General features: G+C 42.2%; 1 protein-coding gene across 1 annotated transcript; it reads left to right on the top strand.

Annotated features, from left to right (window-relative positions):
* Positions 1–2,871: 2,871 nt before the first annotated feature.
* Positions 2,872–18,217, top strand: tp53inp1 (tumor protein p53 inducible nuclear protein 1). Its single transcript, XM_008283176.1, has 4 exons — positions 2,872–3,096; positions 7,700–8,079; positions 12,287–12,815; positions 13,910–18,217. The coding sequence occupies exons 2-4, from the start codon at positions 7,953–7,955 to the stop codon at positions 14,130–14,132; spliced, it is 879 nt and encodes a 292-aa protein (XP_008281398.1). The 5' UTR covers positions 2,872–3,096; positions 7,700–7,952; the 3' UTR covers positions 14,133–18,217.
* Positions 18,218–22,424: the final 4,207 nt, after the last annotated feature.

The following is a 22,424-nucleotide window of genomic DNA, read 5'->3' as shown; positions in this document are numbered from 1 at the left end:
AATCGGTAGAAACCTGAGCAAGTTATGGTTATTTAAAAAGTACATGCACCACTACAACACAATGTTATGGGTGAGCGAGTGGACCGAATCAAGATGGCCGCCAGTGTGACCGAGCGTGGACGAGACATCCAGCCTTAATTATACATATATATGAGTGTGATGCTATGTGTGTGTGCTACTAGCCCTAGCATAGGGCCAATTATGTAACAAAAGCTAATTTGCAGCAAACATTCTTAGAATATCTGGCATCCACCAGCATAGAGAGCGAGACTCCAGCAGGATTCTGACAGAGATAAACTAAAAGATGCACAAGTAAATTATATAATAACTGATAAGGAAGCTATTTGTTTCAAGTTGAAAACCGGTTTAGTTAGAAAGTTGTGGTGTTTTGTTTGTCTCGTTGCCAAATTCTAAAGTCAGGACTTGGATTTAACCAATGACAAGTGTTGAAGAAATGCACCCAGAGTCCTTATGTGACGTTTGCTGTAATGGGATGTTTATGAAGAGAGTTTGTAGAGCTGAAAGGAGTTCAATCTGTACTCTTCAAATCAATGATTATGTTTTTATGGATTGATTTGATCTGTCTTCTTATACTGTGTGAAGCACTTTGAATTACCTCAGGTACGAGTTGTGCGATGCAAACAAACCTGCCTTGCCTTTATTGGTATTCTGGTATACGGTGGGCTCACCAACACAGAGCCTGTGACGGTAAGCCGACCCCCGAACGTTTGCGGAGTTACACTCGGAGGGGCTGTGAGTAAATACCAAAGCGAATGGTGGTTAGTTGGAATGTAGTTGCTAATCAATGACAGGAGGTGAGAGAACAAAGAACCAGAGCTGAGCGGAATCAGTGGGGGGTTTGGGGACCTAAATAGTTGCTAATCAATGAGGGGGAGAGAACAAAAGGCGATTTAACAAAACAATCTGATAGACAACAAATGGTAAGAGAGTGAGGAGGGCTCTGGCAGATAGTTACAAAAGGCAAAGGGGATTAGCAATAACAATGGTGGTGGAATAATAAGAGACACTAGTGGTTGGGGGTGTCAGTAGGGATGATGCAATCTCAGAGTTAAGACAAATACAGAAAAACTGTACTGTTATCCTCAATTAAGTAGCATCACTGCTGCCTGTCCTCTGAGGCCAAAAAGAGACTTGTTGCCGCCACTTTTACATCTGCGTTGGACCATGGAGACACGGTATATGTGAATGCTTCAGCTCAAAGCCTGAGTGTTTGAGATTCAGTGTAAGTATTTTACTCATCATTGTTTGTTGTACTCTTGTGTTTGATGCTCAGATGTGTCCACACGAAGGAAAAAACACTGACATATTTGAATCTATACATGTATGTTAGGCCTGCTTCCTCGTTATGTACAGGTTTTTATTTGTACAAAAGCTCCAAGTGGTTACAGTCTGCAGTTCCAGGATCTGTTCCTAAGGCTAGAACTGAACGGGGAAAGAAACTCGCTGCTCCCTCTACCTGGAACACTTTACAATAAGACCTGAAGCTTCAAGAGCTGGTCTCTTTAAATACTTTTAAAGTCTTCCTAAATGACGTGGAGGCAGAGACATCAGCCTGTAGATGTTTGGACAGATGATTATTTTGCTAGTTATGTTTCTGATCAGTACTGATATGTTGATTTCTTGTGTGTTATGATGTCTGTGTGGATGCTGTTGTGGCCTCATCTGTCAGTTGTGCTGCTGCCTGTCTCGGCCAGGACACTCTTGAAGAAGAGATTTTTAATCTCAGTGAGCCATTTCCTGGTTAAATAAAGCTTTAAAAAATCCACAGATGCAGCAGAAAACACTGAATTTACATTGTGACTGCTTTTCACCATCTGCCAGTTATTATCATTTCTGGGGCACCGCACGCTAAAGAACTACTTTGTTAGAAATGCGTCCCTCTGTAATAAAGAGGAAGAATCAACCACATCAGACCCTGATTCTTCATTTAGTTTAAGTGTCGTTGTAGTTTTGTATTTTTGCTTTTTTTTTGTCTGTCAAGTACTGAACAGACATAAACATCAATATTTCATCACAGACGTCCCGTAAGAATGCAATCCACAACTGTCTTCATTATCAAAATAAATATTTCTTCCACTAACCGTCTTCCTCAAGCCGAAGCTAACACATTCAACTCGTTTCACTTTGTCAAACTATACAAAAAAAGTGTTTAAGATCTTTTTAAAAAATCACATTTGAGAAGCTGTTTTCATCAACTTTCTGCTCAACAAACTTTTTTTTTTTGCTATATATCTGGAATCCTGGTTGGTTCTACGAAACTGAGGAAACAATTAAAGTGCCACGTATACCAGGGACGAAGGGGCAAAACTTTGTCGTTGGCCCCTTTAGCAAATTAGTCTGAGCATTTACAATTACATAACCCTGGAATCATGTCCTTAGAGAAGTTCAGTGATGCACAGGTTTGCAATAACATCCACATCTGATCAAAGGTGTTCCAAAAACTTCCACTTGTTGTTTTCTTTTGCTGTGAATGTTTTATGACTCCATTATGCAAACTTCGGGATCATATTTCTCTAAAATGTTGGCACTGATGGAGTGGGTGGATCCTTAGAAAACAGGAAGCCCAGCAGCTCGACCCGGACGTCGGGCTGCTTATGTAACATCTGCCTGTGTTTTTGAGGGAGGGAGCCCACATTTAGTCCTGTTGCAGCTCTTTGCCCAGTCATGCCCTTTTTTGAGGAGGAGGAGGAGGAGGAGGGGGGATTATCACGTGGGTTAGTGACAGCCCCTGTCGGGCGTTTTGATTGGCCGAGCCGCTCCGGGGACGGCCCCTGCGATAGGCTGTCCTTGTCGACGTCACGGCGATCAGCTGTTGGAGCTCCACAACAACAACAAAAGAAGGCGCAGTCGGGGAACCGAGGAGGAAACGGACTGAAAGAAAAAAAAAGAGAGAAGAGAGGCTCAACCGCACTGTGACTCCCGATGTACAGTCCATAAATTAACGTTTTTTATATTTTATTTCTTCCGCGAAGAAACCTCAAGTTTTTCTATTTTTCGAAAAGTAACGTGTCTACCTCAGTTTTAAGGATTTTAATCACGATTTGAGCTCGTTTACATCTCCTCCTTCTGCCGCAGGTGGGTTCTTTGTTTTCTTCTCGATGGACGTTAACGGCTCTGTTGTCTCTTGTTTTGATCCCTGTTGTCTCTTTCTTCTGCATTACAGTCGAGACACTTTATGCTTTAAGAAATAGACATTTAAAAGCGAGCTACGGCGAGTCGTTTAACCTCAACTCTGCATTTTATTCGGCTTTACTGTGTCGTATTAGCTTAATCTTGCTAGCATTTTTAAGCTAGCTTTAGCAGTTTTAGCTTTGCAAAACTTGCCGTTTTCTCTCAACTCGACTGTCAAAAGTTGCATGTATATTGTGGAAAATTTGTTCTATCACATCTTAGTGGAGATAGAAGTTTAGCAGGCAGCCAGACTATGCGGTCCAGCCCTGCTAGTGTAGAATTACAACCTCCTCCCCTTCCCTTGTTTAACCATCAAAACCGTCCGACGCTCACAGCTTGCTGCTGCTGCTCCACATTATTCCTGGACCACTTTGGCATTTTTCCCCCACAGACTGTTTGGCAAATCACATTAGTACCGAAGGAGTTGGCGGACCATCGACAGGGAATTTAAACGAGAACAGATTTGGTAATTCGTCTTTTTTGGGGGGTCAAGCATTTGTAGGCTTTTCCACAATGAAGTTATGCTGCTTTAAGGTCAAACGTTTTAGGTATTTGGGAAAACAAACAAAAAAAATAAAATAAAAAATTAAGATGAGCATTGAGGAACTTATAAAGCATAGTTTTTCATATTTTCTGACCAAAAACAAAAAAAAATAGAGAGAGGGATTTATTTTATTGACAAATTAATTGATTGGGCGTTAATCATTGCCAAAGTGGGAATTGACAAAAAATAAATAAAAATATACAAAAAATAAGATGAGCATTGAGGAACTTATAAAGCATAGTTTTTCATATGTTCTGACAAAAATAAAAAATAAATAAATAAAGCTTTATTTTAATGACAGATTAATCGATAGGGCGAATGACCGTTAAAGGGAACTTGTGATGGCTATTTTCACTTTTTTTTTGACATTTTATACATTAATAAATAGCCATATTAATACGTTTGGAGGTTTAAACAACATCAAATTATTAAAGCAGACACTATTCATGAGCATACTCCACTTACTGCAATTTAAAGTTGCTGTCTAAGCAACTCTGTTTTCTGACTAAAACCGTGTAATCTGTGTTTTATCCTCCTGATTATGGGGCATCCACTGTGGTTTCTTACTAATCCTACACCCCACTTACTAAGATGCCAGATTTACGGATTTCTATAACAGTCTACCCCCTCTTGCGTGCTCTTTAACACGCGAATAAATAAATAATACAGGGGCTGATGTAATAGATGCATCAGTTGCGTTGTTCAGTCGCGAGCCACAGTCATGACTCAGTGACCCGTTTAGCGACATTAATCGCCATTAATCGGGAGCTTTTCTTTGTGCGAGGTGGTGATTATAATGAGAAGGACACAATCATGTTTCGTATTTATCCCTGAAATGTCCCGTCAGGGAGGAGGAGGCGGAGGAGCAGGGGGGTAAATAGTGGAGGAGAAACAGGTGCAGCAGATTATCAAGCCTGCTGCTTGTCGGTGTGACACTCGAGTTAAAACCTTTTTCTGTTTTCAGTTCGTCACAGCTGCTCGATGTTTACAGAGGCGGAGTTTGGCTGTTCTTGAAATGAAGAGCGCTTTTGTTTACTTCTTCACGCGAATAGAAAAAAACGAGCCGACACGCAAAGCCGTGAACGCATCACAGTCGACGGCAGCTCGTTTTGTTCGAATTCACTGCGCGTTTAAGTGTCGGTGGAAAAAATCGGGCATTTCGAGTTTCGACTAGTCAGCTGTCGATGCAGCGTTCAAACCAGTTTAGATTCAGGGTAAACGGTTGCTTTAGCCTCCTAGTGGTGAATACGAGCATTTTTGTGCCAACTAGCCTACATGCTAATAGTATAATCCGTTATACAAAAACACACAATACAGGAATGTCCTGTTATTTTTAAAACGAGGGGAAACTAAAATTACATGTGATTTGGTGGGAAATAAAAACGATCATTACTGTTTGATCATTTTTGATTAGCATGTAAAATAATAAATTATAGCACAACATATAAACAGCTGTAACTCGAGCTTCTTTAGATACTTTAGAGACTAATTTAATACTTAATGCAGCATTTATACACATTGTCGTCAGTTTATCAACAGAAAACAGCTGTAATGATGACATTTGTTACCATTTTTCTACTATATTACTACTTCAATTTAAATTTACTTTGATTTATAGAAGCATGTAATGTTGACATTTCATGTTAAAAAAATATAGCCCTCTCTTCTTTCTTTATATAACTCTGGTGTCTGTTTTCTTTAAGGATATTATGGTTAATGACAGTCATCTAACAGTCAAATTATACTGCAGTTTTGTTGATTTAAACCTAGATTACAGATATTATTTTCTTGAGTTTGCAGAGCTACTTGACTCACTGCTTATGGTTCCAACAGCGCCACCACTCAGAGGGTCGTGTGTAGCTCAACAAGGAAAATGCAGATTAAAAAAGACCATTCACTCCTCCTCTACATTAAAAAAAAACAATCCAGATAAGAATTTTTTGTTTTTTAATCAGCTCAGAGCTTCTCTCAGCTGGTTTTGTGCAGCTGGTCAGTCAGAGGATCTTGTTTAGAGACGCTCAAGTCAACTCCAATTGTAAAATAAAGGACAAAAGGGGGTGATTGCACACTTACTGTGCCAGTGAATACCATTTACACAGCAGCTGCAGTTGGACAGTGACCCCCATCATCTCTCATTTTGCTTTCTTAGCGTGGAAGCCTGTCCAGTACAAAGTGCAGCAGACACTCTGTCATCTGGCTGCGTCTGTGTGCACAGCAGATCTCTTTATTTACCCGTGAATAAGACACAGACAGGACAGCGCCTCTCGCTTCTATCAGATCAATAACCGAAGAAGCTGCAGCTGCTGGTCGCGTTCGCCAGGCCTGACAGGAAATTAAACCAGTGGTGGTGATCCGCTTTACAACCCCGGATGTGTGTGCGTTCACAGGCGATTATTAACAGGATGGTCATTAAAGTCTGTGCAGCAGACAACATTTATCTGAGGTGCATTAGTGCGTTTATCGGGCTCTTTCCTGACATCTTTTATGAGGAATGAGGACGTGATGCTTGGCATGTAAAAGCAGCACCTGTGAACGTTTACAACCAGACGTCAGAGTCGCTGCAGTACCAAAGAGGAGACAGGAAAATAGGAAATAGTCTTTAAGCTATCGCTGCAACAGTTATTGTCATTATTGGTTTATTTGTGCATTATGTTTTGGTTTAGAAATCCCCAAAAAGTCACTAAAGTGGCCAGATGTAGAAGATGAGGGTAACTAAAACTGCACTTTATGCAGAAATCTAAATGCTGTTTCCTGTGTTGCTGTAAAGGCCACTGTCGTACTAAAGACTTCTCTTTGCGATTCAGGAACAAAGCTTTCAAATGGAAAGTGATTCATCTTTTTTGTTCCACTGTTTGCTTTAGATCCAAATCTTGTTTTTGAGAGGGCTACAAAAATCAAAACATAAGGAGAGAAATAAATAAATATAAACCACACCATGCAGACCTGGTCTCACTGTTACAAAATACTCATGAATATTAAAAGGCCAGATGTATTTGTGGGCCTGCAATTCTATATGTACAGCGTTAACAGTATCTGTAGGGGCTAATAAGGTTACCGGTAACCTAATCATTACTTGGCTGCCAGGTGAGGCTTTCATAATCATTGCCTGACCCATATTTTCTATTTTGGAACAAAAATCCCTGCACACAGCAAATTCGCTTCTCGTCTTCACTGTAAATAACACTGTAAACACGGTGTGTGCTTCGGACAAATGGGAGCCAAACGCTCTTATCTCTGAAGCCAGAGCTGTAAAGATTAGTTTCCAGATCATACACGAGCCTTTTCCAGCCTCTTTCTTTGCTCTTAGTTTTGTTTTTGCAGCACATTTACTGTCTCTGCAATTCCAGCATCACCAGGAAGTTCTGCTCAAGCCAGCAGGCAGCCGTAGCTCACTTGGCAAAAGAAATTGGAGCATTAAGAGCCAGATCCCTCAGGAGTTGGTGCAGGCCTTAAAAAAGACTGCGAGGCAATGAGTATTGGACTTAATATTGGTTGTACACAACACTTAAGGGGGAGGATCGTGTTGCTCTGTATCTGCTGGATGTTGAAGTAGACAACTGTCTGCTAACATTAGTTAGCCACAACAGCTTTATAAGGTGATAAATATGTTAGATGTTGTATTATTAGAATCCACTGCAGGCCCCCAGTTGCCAGCATTTTAGGTAATATAACTTTGAATCATAAAAAGCTAAGATACTGCAACATACTGAGTTTTATTCAGGAAGTGTGCATGAGCCCACCGCTTGCAAATCAGTATTAGTCTTGTGTATTGAAAGAACTTGAAGTTTTGTAATTCCAGGAATAGATTTTTTAGATCATGTGTCACATTAATACAGATACCTGAAATGGTTGCATGACTTGTAATTGATTGATCTCAGACTTGCTGTGGAGTTAGAAAAGCAGCTCGGTGATTCAGCAGGGCTCCGTTGATTGACATATTGTGTCCCTCTTGTCTCCTCTCAGGGCTTTTTTTGTACTTTTGCACTCGTTGAAGCGATCCTGACGTTGAGCGATGTCCAGCCTGCGCCTGCTGGCCCTCAGATGATCCATGACCACACATCATTGATGCACTTTAGCACCTTTCTGGAGCCTTCCCCCTGCTGTGAACCCCGCAGCTGATGACCAAAGTGACCGCAACGCCTCCCCGCCGTCGCCCCGAGCCACGCGCCTCCCACACCCCCTCCCTCAGCCTCAGGCCCCTGCAGGAAGTCCCAGCATGTTCCAGAGGTTCGCCAGCGCTCTGTTCGGGGACGATGTGGAGGAGCTGAGTCGATGCAGCAGACCTGGAGATGGGAAAGAGGAGGATGAGGAGGATGAAGACTGGATCTTGGTTAACTACCTGGGTGAGTCTGACGGACGGAGACACCAGACACCGATCAGCAGGCTTTCATTTAAACTGCATCTACTTAGAATAGACAGACAAAACCTGTTACTAGGTACCTAAAATGATGTCCTCCAACACACTAAATGGGCACAGTGATGACATAACACAAAGTAATCAGTAAACAGAGACTTTGACGGTCACAGTTCAGCTGTTTATGCAGAAGTAACAACACACTCGCTGACCTGCAGCTATGTTAAAAATAACTTTGAGACTTGATTAACTCACTTCAGCTGTCAGATGATGTGAGTTTCTCATTAAAATGCTGTCAACTAAATAAAATGTGACTTCATCGACACCACATTGGTCTGCTCCAGTTTCACACTGGGCTTTCTAAAACTCTCCCAACGTCTTTTAGCAGCTCTGCAGGTTTATTGTTAAACCGTCTTGAGTGCTTTTTGAAGTCAGTCTGCAGCAGTACAAATAGGGGAAAAAGTGACAGATGCAGGACTTCCTGAAATGTCAGAGGAGGCAACTTTAGCGCACAAAGCCGGTGGACCACGAATCATAAAGCTGGCGGTGTGAGCAAAGAAGCAAAGCGAAAGGAAAAAGAAACAACTTTACCTCAGATGTGAGCACAAAACCATCTGAATGTGTTTCTAAAACATTTGTGACTTTTGTGAAAAAGTCTGGAGTTGTTCGTATCTTTTTTTTTTTTTTTTTTTTTTAAACTAAAGCGACTCCACTTTATGTGCAGAGAGAAAATAAACCGCCACAGGTTGGAAGGAAAGATACTGTATAACTTTAGAGTTTTGTAATGGCAGGTAAAAGTCGAGCCAAGTTTCCAGAACTGTCTGCGACCAAAAAAAGATTGCAGTCAAAACACACACGACACAGAGAGAAGTTCAACAAGCCTCGCACACACACACCTACACACACACACACACACTGTATACAGAAACATGACACACTGCAGTGACTTCCAAACGGCTCCGAGTGAATCTTGGCACAGCTTCGCTTTGCCCCACTGTTCACCTGCAGCCGGTCTTGACTCAACTTGACCCGTCTCTGATTCCACAGCCGTGTGAATATTTCAGGCAGGAGGGGGGAGAAACACAGGCCGTCTGGCCCACTTGAGGCTGGATGATGAGGGAGGGGGAAAGGGGGGTTGGACTTCAGGCAGTTTATGGGCAAGTCAACCTGTAAACAGGTCAAACAAAAGCACCAGAGGAGCCAGATGGAGTAAAAATAGATCCCGGTGGTTCCCATTTTGGACCAGTGGAGGTGGACATGTATGGGCACAGTGCTGCATCTGACATTCCTCCACAGAACACACCTGGATACGGGGTTGTGTTTCTCCCGTCGTAAAGTTGTGTCCCGCTGAGTTCTGCACAAGAATATCTAAAACTTAGACTGGAAGACTGCTCTGGCTTTGAAATGGTTTGTTGGCTGTTGTCCGTTAGGAGATCTAAATAAAGCAGCATTGTTTTTTGAAATAATCTAATTTTGTACTGCAGTAATCGCTTTGATAAAGCTGCTGCTACAAACTATTATGTTTCAGTTTTCCACCAAAAGAAAGCTTTAAATAACATCTGATTCTTTTCAATCATTGCACAGAAGCTCAGGGAGGTTGTCATTAAAAAGGTTTTGCATTACATCAACAAATGATTCAACTGTACACATACATACATACATACATGGCGGCATTCTTAAATGAAATGTATTTGCATGAAAAATCTGAGGGACAACATCATTTATGAAGTCAGGATTTAGCTGCCTCGCTATACATATGATGACAATTATTATCTAAGAGTTTTGTGGTTCCACATTGTAGGAAAACAACTCTTTTTACTGCTTTGCTGCGTCGCTTTGCCTCGTCATCTTGCAGACTTGTGTACAGCATAATGTTTATGACCCATGCATACCAGCTGCACACGTGCCAACATGCCAGCATACGTAGACGGTGGTGTACACATAGCTGCACGCACGTCTGTGTTTTGGAGCACATCGAGGTCTTAAGGTCCCGAGATCCACGAGGCAGACTTACGAAAGTTATTTTCAAACACTACTTGCATGCAAATTGCACATGGTTGCAGCGTCACGTTTGCAAAATCTCGCTGAATGCGCAAGTCCTCCCAGCTCACGCACGAAACGCGTGCACGTTTTCTTTGTGGAAAAAGTGAGCAAGAGTGACTTATGCTGTTGCAAAACCCAGCTTGAATGTTGCAAATTTGGCAACAGAAGATAAAGAGTCGGATGAATGTGGCTGAATGTGAAGTCACTTGTTTGCTCCAGTGAAACCCTGCAGACTTTGAACCTTTGTGTTTCACGGAGGAGAGAGAGTTATGTGGAAGGTCAGCTGGTTCATTTATAATCCAGACCGACCTCATTAACCTAACACGCCGCCAGTCAGAGCGTCCAAAACACTGCTGGCCCTTCCTAACAAACAGGGCCTCGCTCCTGCTGTTGAGGCCTGTTGTTCGGTTGACCCCCTGCACACCTGAACCTGCTCCGTTTTCCAAAAGCGCCTGCAGCCTCTGCAGGAAGAGATCAGCTGCTGATGGACTCGGACAGAGAGGGCAGTCCTGCTGCTGCTGCTGAGAGGATAAAGGGTGCAGATCAGCTGCTGGGCACTGAGTCAGCACTTTGCAGCCTCTCCGACCTGTTGTCGGTAAACAAGGACTCCTCTGTGAACTCCTGGAAGTCGGAGCCCCCGGATTGAGTTTGTGTCACGTGTGGAAACGAGCTCCAAACGCGCTCACATGCATGGAAACAAACAAGGCTGCATGCATACAGTAAACAGTGAGGGCAGAGGTCAAGAGACGACGCGATAGAGGTGTGGAGTTTCTGAACTTTAAACTTTCCTACAGCTGTTGGGTAAGAAAATGAAACAGTGCAGGGTTCGATATAGATAAAATACATCCTGTTATTTACAGGCTTTATTTGACCAGTGGGGGAAAAAAATAGCATGTCCTTAAACAGAACTGAAATCAAACAGAGACATCTGCTTAGTCGACTGGTTATTTTTAGCGTCCAGTCTGCTAGGCTTGAGATCGTGTTGCTTTTCCACCTCATAACTTCCTGTGTCTCAGTGAATCATTGGAGGCAGATGCTGGATCAAAACAAGAGCCTGACCTGCAGCTCTTAACAAAGCCTCCAGTTACACGTCGCAGAGTTGGATGTCTAGCAGAGCAGGATGCTGGCAGGTTTACAGTGCGTGATGATTTAAGTGCAGCAGTTGTTTCTGCTGCTTGTTGCAGATGAAACTAGAGTGGAAGGGGTCGGGTGGCTGTGAGGAGACTGGGCTGCTGTGTTGGTGTGAGATAGGTTTAGCGGCGCTCAGACGTGTTTACACAAACGGATAGAAACGTGCGTGCAGCCTGTGGTTTCACTTAGACATGCAATGCTGAGCTGTCAGGCTGCCGGCCCGTCTACCGCTCCCTGTCTGCTTAGCATCCAGAAAATTATTGTTTACATCTGACAGTGTCCCGGCTACTGCATGGACAGGCCACAGTGCCGCCTGCTGGCAGACTGGAGACACTGCACGTGTGTTTCATATGAAGCCAAAGCAAAACAACAGCTGAAGCAGTAAAGGGCATGTTGACAAAAACAAGTGAAAGAAGCAAGAGTTTCCTAAAATATTCTTGATGTCCTCAAGATTAAGGATATAACCGACATTCATTTTTAATGTCGAATAATCTTTTCATTATTTTCTTGATTATTTAATGAGTTTTTTGCTTTTTAAAATGTCAGTGAAGCCGAAGATGACGTCCTAAAACATCTTACTATGTGCACAACCTAAAGACTTTCATGCTGCTGTCATTAGAGTTAATAAAAACTTAAAATTTAACAGGCTAGAATCAGAGAATTTCTGATTTTTTTCTTAAAAATTACTTGAACTAATAAATCAGTTATCTAAATATTAAAATATTAAATAATAGGTTGGCAGACAATATGTTAATTTAATCATTTTTATTTATTTTTTACTTAATCAAGAATCAATTTTGTGTTTATTTTTGACATCAAGAGCAAAATTAAAATTTTTAGGTTGGAGGTTGAAGTTTTTTTTATCCTTTTTTTTTTTCACTGTATTACAAAAAATTATAGTGAGAAAATCTGTTTTTCAAATCTTTGGCACTTTAATAGTTTCTGTTATGTAGAGTGAATAAAATCCTCAGTGAGTATTTGATGGATCAGACCATTAACTCCACCTCGTCCTCTCCCTGCAGCTGACGCCTGCTCTGGTCAGTGTGGCGACGGCCTCGCTGGATCCACCGCCAGCCCTCAGGAAGGGGAGGAGGAGGAGGACCTGGTGATGATTCCCTCCCCCATGGCCAGCCCCCCCGTCCGCTACGCCTCCTGCACCTCTCTCAACTCCACGGCCGACACCGACCCGGACGGCGGTGCGGAGGAGGACGAGGACGGCGATGAGTACGAGGAGGAGGAAGAGGGCGGGTTCCTGCGCCTGGACGCCTGCTCTCTGGAGGAGAGCTGGTTCGTCACCCCTCCGCCCTGCTTCACCGGCCGCGGCAGCAAACCCATCCTCTTGGAAACCAGCCCTCTGGAGAACCTGCTGATCGAACACCCCAGCATGTCCGTCTACGCCCACCACAGCCCCCCGCGACTGAACCTCGACCCCCTGCCGCGACGCTCGCTTGACCGGGAGCTGGACTTCTTGTCCGGCAACACGCCTGCCACCCCGACAGCCTCTGGTGGAAAGGAGAAGGCGAGACGCACGCTGGAGGGCCCTCGTCACAGGTAAAGTCCTGAGAGAGCTGATGATGATGTTGTGGCTGCATTAAAACAAGAATTGGAATAAAAATCATTGCATATTATTACAAAAGCAAATACATATTGAATCAAGGCACTGACTAAAGTCCAAGTGGACAGAACCAGCAGTCGTATGCCAAGAGTTGGATTGTGTACGAATCACTTTTCATAACTTAAAGCTTATTTTGTTTTATTATTTTGTCACTTTTGTTGATTTTAAGTTTTTATTCACTGACAGTGTGACAGGAAAATGCACAACACAGCACAACAGAGCTTTAATCTACTATCTAATATCCATCCGTAGTGTCTTGTCAGTGGCCGGCAGTGATGCGCACGTTGCAAAAGTAAAAGATGACCGTCACTTTCGGTGATTTATAACCTCAAATTTGAACAGCAGGTAAGACATGGCACAAATTTGAAAATTTGGCAACACATCAGACTCTAATCAAGTATTTATGGTACAGTGATGCAGCACTCACTGATGATCTAAGCTACGTTCAGAGTGATGTGAAATGAATATGTACATGTCACTGACCTCTTCTGTCAGCGCTGGAGCTCCTTGAAATGTCCGTTTTTCACTCTTTGGCATATTTAAGCATCATTTAGGCTAACTGAGTTGGTTGTATAGCTCCGTCTGCCTCAGATTACTCCCAGTTTATATGTATATGCTGCGTGATTCTAGGCTGAAGCAGTGCTAATGAATGTTAGATGCTGATATTGGCATGAATGTATTTTCCATTTACTGTCAGTGTTTATTTACTGCATTTACACAGTGATAATTTAGCCCCTTATTTCTTGTTATACGTCCAGAAACTGCTCTGTACCCAGAATGCACCGCTATATTCATGAAGTTCTAAACACCTTAACTGATGTCTTGCGTGCTCTCTTACCGGAGCCCTGCGGTGGTCAGTTGGGCTAGAAATCAGCATCAGAGGTCTCAATCCTCAGTAGTATGAAAGAGAGAAAAAGCAGCAAATCCTCACATTAGAGGAACCAGAGAATGACTTTATCAACAAAATCATTTACAGTTTTCTGTCAGTCAGCTGATCCTCCCTGCGTCCCGTCTTTCTCGCCCCCTGCAGGCCAGAGGTGGCGGTCGTCCAGCGCCGCTCCAGCCTCCACTCCACCTGCTACGCCGCCGCGCTCTCCTCCCACCCCGACCTCCTGCAGCAGCGGCCGGGTAACGGCACCCAACGCACCCAGCCGCTGTCCCGCAAGGCCCTGCGCCGCCTCAACCTGCTGCGCCCTCCCAAGGCCAGCAACATGCACCTGCACCAGCCCAGCCAGAGACACCTCAACTTCTGAGGGGGGTCCTGATCATCATCATCATCATCATCAACCTCAATACTTCAAGCAGTACGGGAATTTAACACTGGCCACCCACAAACACCCACCTCTGTTTTCTTCTTCTTACCAAGAAACAAACACCAGCAACAAGTTAATCACATCATCAGCCACCGCTCACACCTGATCTGTTCTGAAATCTGATTGGACGGTGAAATAGGGAACGTGGCTGGTGTGTTATTTTTTTTTTTTCATTATATCAGGACATGTGGCCAGTGAAGAGTTTCTTCCCTCTTCCTTCTCTTCATCTATCCATCCATCTTACTTTCATATCGATGCTGACAAGACGGGATGTGAAAGGAAAAAGGTCATCATGAGCGCCTCCTCCTCCCTCTTTCCCCCCGACTTCTGTTTCTCTGGACCAGTTTGTGTCCAATCACAGAGAGACAGAGATGTCCTAGCGACACCCTCTCTCTCTCTTTCTTTCTTCTTCTTGTTCTTTACGAAAACCTTAATGTGTAGAATCAACGCTGTAGGTCACTTTATTCAGTGGCAGGTTCAGGCCGTGACGGGACGTCCCGGTAGCATCGCAGCGTGACGGTTGATTGGCCGGTGACTTGACAAGACCAGCAGGAGATATTCTGGATGGTAAATCACTTGAACATGTGCCGTGCAGCAGCGCAACGTTTCCATTTAATCAGTGCAGGATTGTTGTGATGGAGCCTCGAGCACAGTTGCCTCTCCCCCAAAAAAACAGTTTCCGGTATCTGCAGTGAAATTCACAGTGGTGGCTGCTGTCGTAGTTGGGTTTCTATAACAGGAAAAATCCCCTCGAGTCACGTTTATTCCTACTAATTGTGCTAAAAGTTTTGCCTTCCTAATGTGGCATTTTAGAGCTTTATATTTTTAAAAAAACTACAATATTTTGAGCCCATATTTGAGCCTCTTTGAAAGTGCAATACTAAATCACTGCCTCTTTAAACATAAACTACTTTCCTAATCCAGCTTTCGGGTATTTCTCTCTTTTAACACTTTAGATGTTGTAATTTCTTTTAGTCGCTGCGACGGTTTCAACGAGACATTCACTCCACCTTCATGTATGTTTAAATATTGAAGAACTTAAGCACGAGCCAGATATGAAGACGTTGCGATCACAGGGTGTCGTGACCGAGAACCGAGAGACAGAACAGAGAGCTTGAACCAAATTTGAATCTTTCACATACCCGACCCACGTACTGTAGCTGCTTTGCCTTTTTAACTGCCCTTGTAGACACTTGTAGCTTCAACGCGTTTCCTCCTTTGTGATTGTTGCTGTAAAAAGAATCCCTTTGCTTTATAATCCACTCGACCTCACGTCTGTACTCGACCGACCATTTGCAAAATAATCAACTAAAATAAAGACTACTGTTACAAATGAAGCCACGAAAGCAAAACACGACCTCAAAAAACTGAATCTAAACAGTGTTAAAGCCTTTTTGGGGGATTAGTTCGAGTCTTGCAGCGCCACCGTTCTGTTAACGTTCCCTCATCGCTCGTCCTGTGACGCCGGCTGAACCTGCCTCTGACTTTATAATTCAGTACTTTTCACAATATTTTTTTGAAAAGCAAAAAAAAAGAAAAAAAGACGGTAAAAATTACTGGGTTAAATATCACTAAACGCCTTGTTTTAACGGTAGCTTTGAGATAGAAATGTACAAAAAAAAAAAATACAAAATGTATGTAATAAAAAAAAAACTTCCAAAATATTTTTTTGAAAAGAAAAAAACTAATTACATATCAGTATGAAGTTGGTATATATGCGTCTATGGTTTCTTGCTTAGGTATGTTTGGTTATGTTAGTGTGCAATCTGTTGCATGGTTGTAGAGTTGTTAGTGTCATGATGGTGGGAAGAAAAAAAAAAGAAAATGGAAAAAGATTATTTTTTTTCTTGTTTGTTCTTAAATGAATCTGCAGTCCACTTCTCAGGGTCACAACCAATCACCTTTACACTTTAGGAAAATGCAGATTTACTTGACGGCTGATGATTCTTTGCGCGTTGCTCGGACTTTTCCAGCTCTGTCCTTGCGAGCTTAGCCCTCGTGAAAATGTTTGTAAGAGATAATTGACTTTTAGTTTAGTGTCTGAGAAACTTATTTGTTTGGTCCCAGGACTGTGAAAAACGAACTCTTTGACGCTGTCAGTCGACTGTTGGGAATCCATCGAGATGGAGAGAAACTGTTGGTCTTTTTCAGCGATGTTTATATATATATTTTTTTCTCATTTGCTCAAGTGTACCTAACATGGTTTTAGAATTGTACTTTATGCTATTTTAACTGTTCTTCTGTTTTCCATGTTAACTTAGTTACATTTTGTTAAAAATATTTAAACCAAAAAAGTAGCAGTGATCTTTAACCTTTCACTAGTTTATTATTACTGATGTTCTTTTTGTGTTTTGTTGTTTTTTTTAAGTGTTGCTTAACAGTTCTTGGCCTCGGTGCTCTGAAATAGTGGACTGTTTCATATTTTTAATGTGTCTGCTGTAGGGAAAGTGGAGCCCGGGCTGAATAACCACACTGCAGGAGGAAAGAAATCAATCAAAGCTCTACGGACTAATTACTGCCAGGAAAAAAAGACGGAAACTAAAACAAAGCAGATTAAATGTTAGGAACAAAATGAACAAGTCAAAATCCATACATTTATTTCTCAAGATTTTTGACTTAGTGGAAGCTACGGTTAGGAAGACTAACGTTTTGAGTGAAGTTGAAACAGTCGTTTTGACTTACACCAGTGTTTTTATCATTCTTAATTTGCTAGCTGTTGTCGTTTTCCTGCCGAAATGGGCTGCAATTATTTATTGTGTTCTCGAAACAGACGAAGGGCTCACGTTTTTGCTGATCCAACGCATCGACAGAAAACGATTAAGTAGGTCTGTTTAATGTGGACGTTCAGGGAATGGATCCCGTTTAAGCTGACGCAATATGTCGAGGTCTGTGCAGTGTGAACGCAAACAAACATAAAACAAAACGGTCAGAAAATATTCAGTCACTTTTGACGGAACTGTCGTGCAGTGTGGTTCTTGTATCTCCATTAAAAATCTGACTAGTTTTTTGGTTGTGTTGATACGAAGGTAGCATTATTCAGAAAGCACTAGCAGACGTTTGTTAGGCATCCGTGTGGTTCGCTGTAAATAATCGTATAGTGGAGTGGGTCTCTGGTGTTTTTAAGCTTTTCTTTGATTTCTCGAATGTGTCTCTCTTTCTCTCTCTACTATCGAGCTTTGCAATCATGAATTTTGTGTTACTACGATGTTTTTATTTTGGAAAAAGACAAACTTAAAGACAGAAGGGATCGGAGGAGATGTTAACGGCTTTTCCTGCTGTCGGGAGCCTTAAAACATTTTTACGCGTTTTCTGTTCTCAGCTCATCTCTCCATCATCAGACTAACAGGGATTTGTAATATTTTTTTTGTTCAATGCCTTGAAATTTGTGGATCACGTGCCTTCCAGGTTGAAATGTTGTAATGACAATGCATCAATGAAGAACTTGAACTCTCTCTATCTCTCTCTCTTTCTTTTTTTTTTTTTTGTTAAACGTTCAGAGCGGACGTAGTAAATAAAAAAACACACAAACAGACATCAGAAACCAACTATGCATCACTTGGAGGAAGCTCGTACGCTCTCACCGCTGCCACCATCCGCCCAGCCAGTGTACAGCTTTTATAATGACTCAACAAAAAACCAGACAGAATGATGTAGCAAAAAAAAACCTCTTTTTCTCCTGTTTTTATTTTATTTTTTAAGTGTGAAGAATATTTTGTGGCATTTTTATTTCTCACCAAGTGTTAGACATTTTTGCTTTTTTTCGTGTAGTTTACTGGAATAATACAGCACTTTGCCAAAAAGAAAAAAAAGGTGTAGGAATTTTAGGGTTAACTTTTTATTTATCGACATAACTGGTTTCCTTCTTTGTATTTTGGATGTATGACAGATCAAGTCACTCTGTCCTGATGTCAGAAACAAACAAAAAAAGCTAATTGAAAAGTGGGGTCATCTGTTTTCAAACTGTAATAGTTAGTACATGTGATCTCTTTATTAGCCTATAATAAATAAATGTTTTCATACACAGATATCTGTCTCTGTCTGTTCTTTCAGCCCATGTTAAACTCACTATTTCCATCCATGCATTATCTATACACCGCTTAATCCTCACTAGGGTCATGGGGGGCTGGAGTCTCTCCCAGCTGACTCAGGGTGAAGGCAGGGGACACCCTGGACAGGTCATCAGTCTATCACAGGGCTACACTTAGAGACAGACAACCAAGCACACTCACATTCACACCTACGGACAATTTAGAATCACCAATTAACCTCAGCATGTTTTTGGACTGTGTGGGAGGAAGCCGGAGAACCTGGAGAGAACCCACGCTGCACGGGGAGAACATGGAGACTCCACACAGAAAGATCCCGGGTGTCCTCACCGGGAAGAGAACCGGCGACCCTCTAGCTGCGAGGCAACGGTACTAACCACTGATCCCACTATTTATTTCCTTCTCTCTGAATTTTACTGATATATATTAATGAGAAACTCCTCCTACTCGCCCTGGATACCGCCACATGTCTCTGGGTCCTGAACTTTCTGACCGAAAGACCCCAGTCTGTCTGAAAGAACACGGTATTTCTTCACGTCATTATTTATGGTAGCTTGTGACTTTGGTTTTACCGCATATTTCGAAAAACAAGTAATGACAATACGAATCAGTAACAACAAACAGCAGCAGCACGGCATCAGCAAGCATAAAACCTTTACACTTTAAAACTTGTACCAATAAATAAATTGAACTTTATTATTTATTTACTTTTGAGAAAGGTCAGATGCAATTCAAAGTGGTCGACGAACACACAGGATGATAACATAGGTTTGGAGACCAAGTCACATAAAGACACTAGTAAAATACCAAAGTTAAACCATGATGATATGCACAATTTCAATAAAACTAAAAATAAATAAAGATGCTAAAGGATTAATTGAACACATTTTGCAACTGTTGAACATCTGTTAGTTATTGTGCATCTCTTTCTGGTAGCTTTTGTCTCTTTGTTGTGTTGTGTCTCTTTTTGAGTTTTGGTGGTCATTTTATGCCTTTGTGGCCTTTTCACATCTCTGTCTTGCCCATACATGTCTCATTTCAGGTCACTTACATGTCTTGTGGTGGCTTTATCTGTCTTTGTGGTCATGTTATGTAGCTTTGCAGTCATTTGGTATCTTTCTGCAATTACTTTGCGTCTTCTTGTGGTTGCTTTGCATTGTGGTGTTGACATTTTACATCTCTTTCTGACCACTTTGTCCCTTGTGTTGTCATTGTATACCTCTTTGTGGTTGCTTTATGTCTTTATGCAGTGATTAAACATCTCTAAGTAGTCATTTAATGTCTCTTTATAGGTTTTTTACATGTATTTTTTCCCCATTTTTGGTCTGCTTTGGGTCATTTTACATCCTTTGAGGGAATTTACATTTCTTTGAGGTCAAATTTAGTCTTGATGCAATTATTTGTCACGTTTTTACAACTCTTTGAGTCTCGGTAATCACTTTGGGTTCCACTGTGATCATCTGACCTCTCTCCCTAGACAGATTATCTCTCCTTATGGTCATTTTATGTGTTTTGTAGTTCCTTTGTGGTCATGTTATATCTGTTTGTAGTCTTTTAGTGTCTCTGTGGAGTTGCTTGGGTCAGTTTGCATCTCTTTCTGGCCACTTTGCATCTTTTTGTGGTGATTTTACATCTCTTTATGCCCGTTTAATACCCCCCTGTGTTTGTTTGGTGTTTTATGCAACTGTTTTGAGCCTGTTTGTGGTCATTTTGCACAGCTTTGTGGTCATAGTATCTCTCTGTGGCAGCGTTTTTCTTTATCTGATTGTGTTGGGTCTTTTCGTGGTTGTTTTGTAGTTTCTTTGTAGTTGTAAGATGTATTTATCTAGTTGTGCAATACGTCTCTATGGTCATTTTACATCCTTTTATTATCATTTAGCATCTCTCTGTAGTCGTTTGCCGTCTTTACATCTCTTTGTGGTTATTTCGTGCCACTTTAGATTAATTTTAAATCTTCCTCTGCCCTTTTTGATCTAATTGTGTTCATTTTATTTACCTTTTTAAAAAATAAACGTTAATATTTCGGGCACATGCTCTGTTAGGCTGTTCAAACCTGAAATAAACCCACATGTCAGCAGCAGCTCTGGTTGACAGCAGCTCCACGTGCTCCTTCTGTTTACATTCTGCAGTTGCAGCACGCGGGCGCCGCTGCTCTCCTTCTCATTGGCTTGACGTCACGGAGTTTCCTCCCACAGGCGGGATTCATACACGGAAGCTCTTTCGAAGCCGCGCAAAAAACACTAAAATAACGCCGCAAAGAATGATAATTGTGACTAATATCCTCCCGTGGACGACTTGTTATCGTCCAACGCGTCGTTAAAGTTTAACCGGAACGTACGGAAATCGGTATTTTCTTAATAAAACCTTCCTGCGGTTCGGCGTCCGTTAGAAATCAATGTAAGCTCCGGTGCAACGCTGTGAATAAGCCGTTTAACTAAGTCCCAGCGTGAGTAATGTGATTTTTAATCGCAGAGACGAGTAAAACAGTCCCATTTAAACAGCTCCGTGTTGCTCGTTTGTAAAAAATCTCGGTTCGTATTTAAACATTTAGCGCGTTTCTGTGAACCGGGAACGCGCATGCGCAGTGGCGGTGGGAGCAGATGCGGATATAAGGATTGGCGCCGGCGCCACAGCTGATGCATTCATTCATTCTTCACTGAGGAGGTAAGACCACCGAGCAGGGGCGCACACTTATACTTATATTTACACTTTAGGAATAGGTTACTGCTATTTTTTAAAGCTTTCTTGTAGTTTGTGATGTGAGTTTCGACTTTAAATCGCCATAATTCGGGCGCAGTTTGATGCCAAATGGACTTAAATCTGGACATGCGATTGACTGCAGCCTTATGTTAGTCTTTAACTCGTCTTTTTACATCATTTAAGGCGGTTTCCACTTCTAGTTCAATCTGCTTTGCCACAGGTAAAAGTTGCATTTGGGCCAAGACGTGTGTTTTAGTGGGAATCCGGGGTTTTGGTGGAGCTTATCTATACAAACACTGGGGCTGCTCCTGTAACTTTAAAACTCAAAGTCGTCTTTTTCTGCTCGTCTTTTGCTTTGTCTCCCGTTTTTTCTGAAGCTAGCAACTATTCAGCTGTATAAAGACAGAAGTTATATATCACTGGTTTTTGTGCCTGTCGTGGTTAGCTGGTTATTGTTGACCTAGTTAGCAGTCTAGGTTTGAGCTAGGGCTAGGTTTGCTAATTACAGTAGCTCCCCTCCACAGCTTAGCCTCGCGGTGGCCTCGGTTTCCCCCGACTTTATTGGCGCTTAATGGCCGTTTGGAAGGTTTATCTTTGGATATGTGCTTCTTGAGAGCGTCTGCCGGCAGTTTAGAGCTGTTTAATGTCCGTATGGTTTGTCTTTAGCGGCCATTTCCACTAGTTTTCCCCCGCAGACTTGGGAGCAGCTTTGGGGAGGCAGGGCTGAAATCCTCCCGCTTCTGAGCTGCGGAAATTGGCGCGTCTTTGAGTTTCAATCCTTCGATAAAGTTCATATTCGGGCGATTTCACTCCCTCAAACTACACTAAACACGATTGGAGATGTGTGCTGCATCGCTGAAGATGAGGGATTTCAGTTGAAATGCGGTATTTTTGAGCTTTTTTTTGTTTAAAATCGAGGGAGCAGCCAGCCCCCCTCCTTTTGGCTGCAGTTGCCACACTTGCTCAGAGAACCTGGCTGGCTGGTTTAGCTCTGTGTTTATCCCCTTTCTTTACTATTTACACCTCTTTACTACGAGATGGTGTGTTTAGTGACCTTTACGTGTGCTGTTTCAGCTCTGCCAGTCTTCGGTTATTGTTGTGTCGAGCTGCTGTGGCTCTCTTTATTGGAGGTCACAAGCTAACACTGCCTCTGTTATCTTAAGCTAACCACCAAGTTTTACCCAGATTCAAACTGGGCCTGTAAAATGTGATCTGTTATATTTTGGACCGTCTGTGAATCCTCCAGGAGTTTTCAGGAGAAAGCTGGGCTCTTTAGAACATTATTTTAGATGTTTGTCACATAAAGCCTCACTCCCCTGGAACATGTACTCTGATTATTGGGACTGATGAGGGCCCCCTTGAATCTTTGACAAATTATGAAATGGTTCCAGCTACAATAGCCCCGATACTATTTACATAAGCTCCCTACAGTTCTCCCAAGTGTGTGCAATAATACAGTTGTGCCTAAATCTCACCCTTTTCCCTC

This window comes from Stegastes partitus, unplaced genomic scaffold (assembly GCF_000690725.1).
Source record: "Stegastes partitus isolate 25-593 unplaced genomic scaffold, Stegastes_partitus-1.0.2 Scaffold300, whole genome shotgun sequence".
In the NCBI taxonomy this organism is placed as follows: Eukaryota; Metazoa; Chordata; class Actinopteri; family Pomacentridae; genus Stegastes; species Stegastes partitus.
This window is presented reverse-complemented; position numbering and strand designations above follow the sequence as displayed.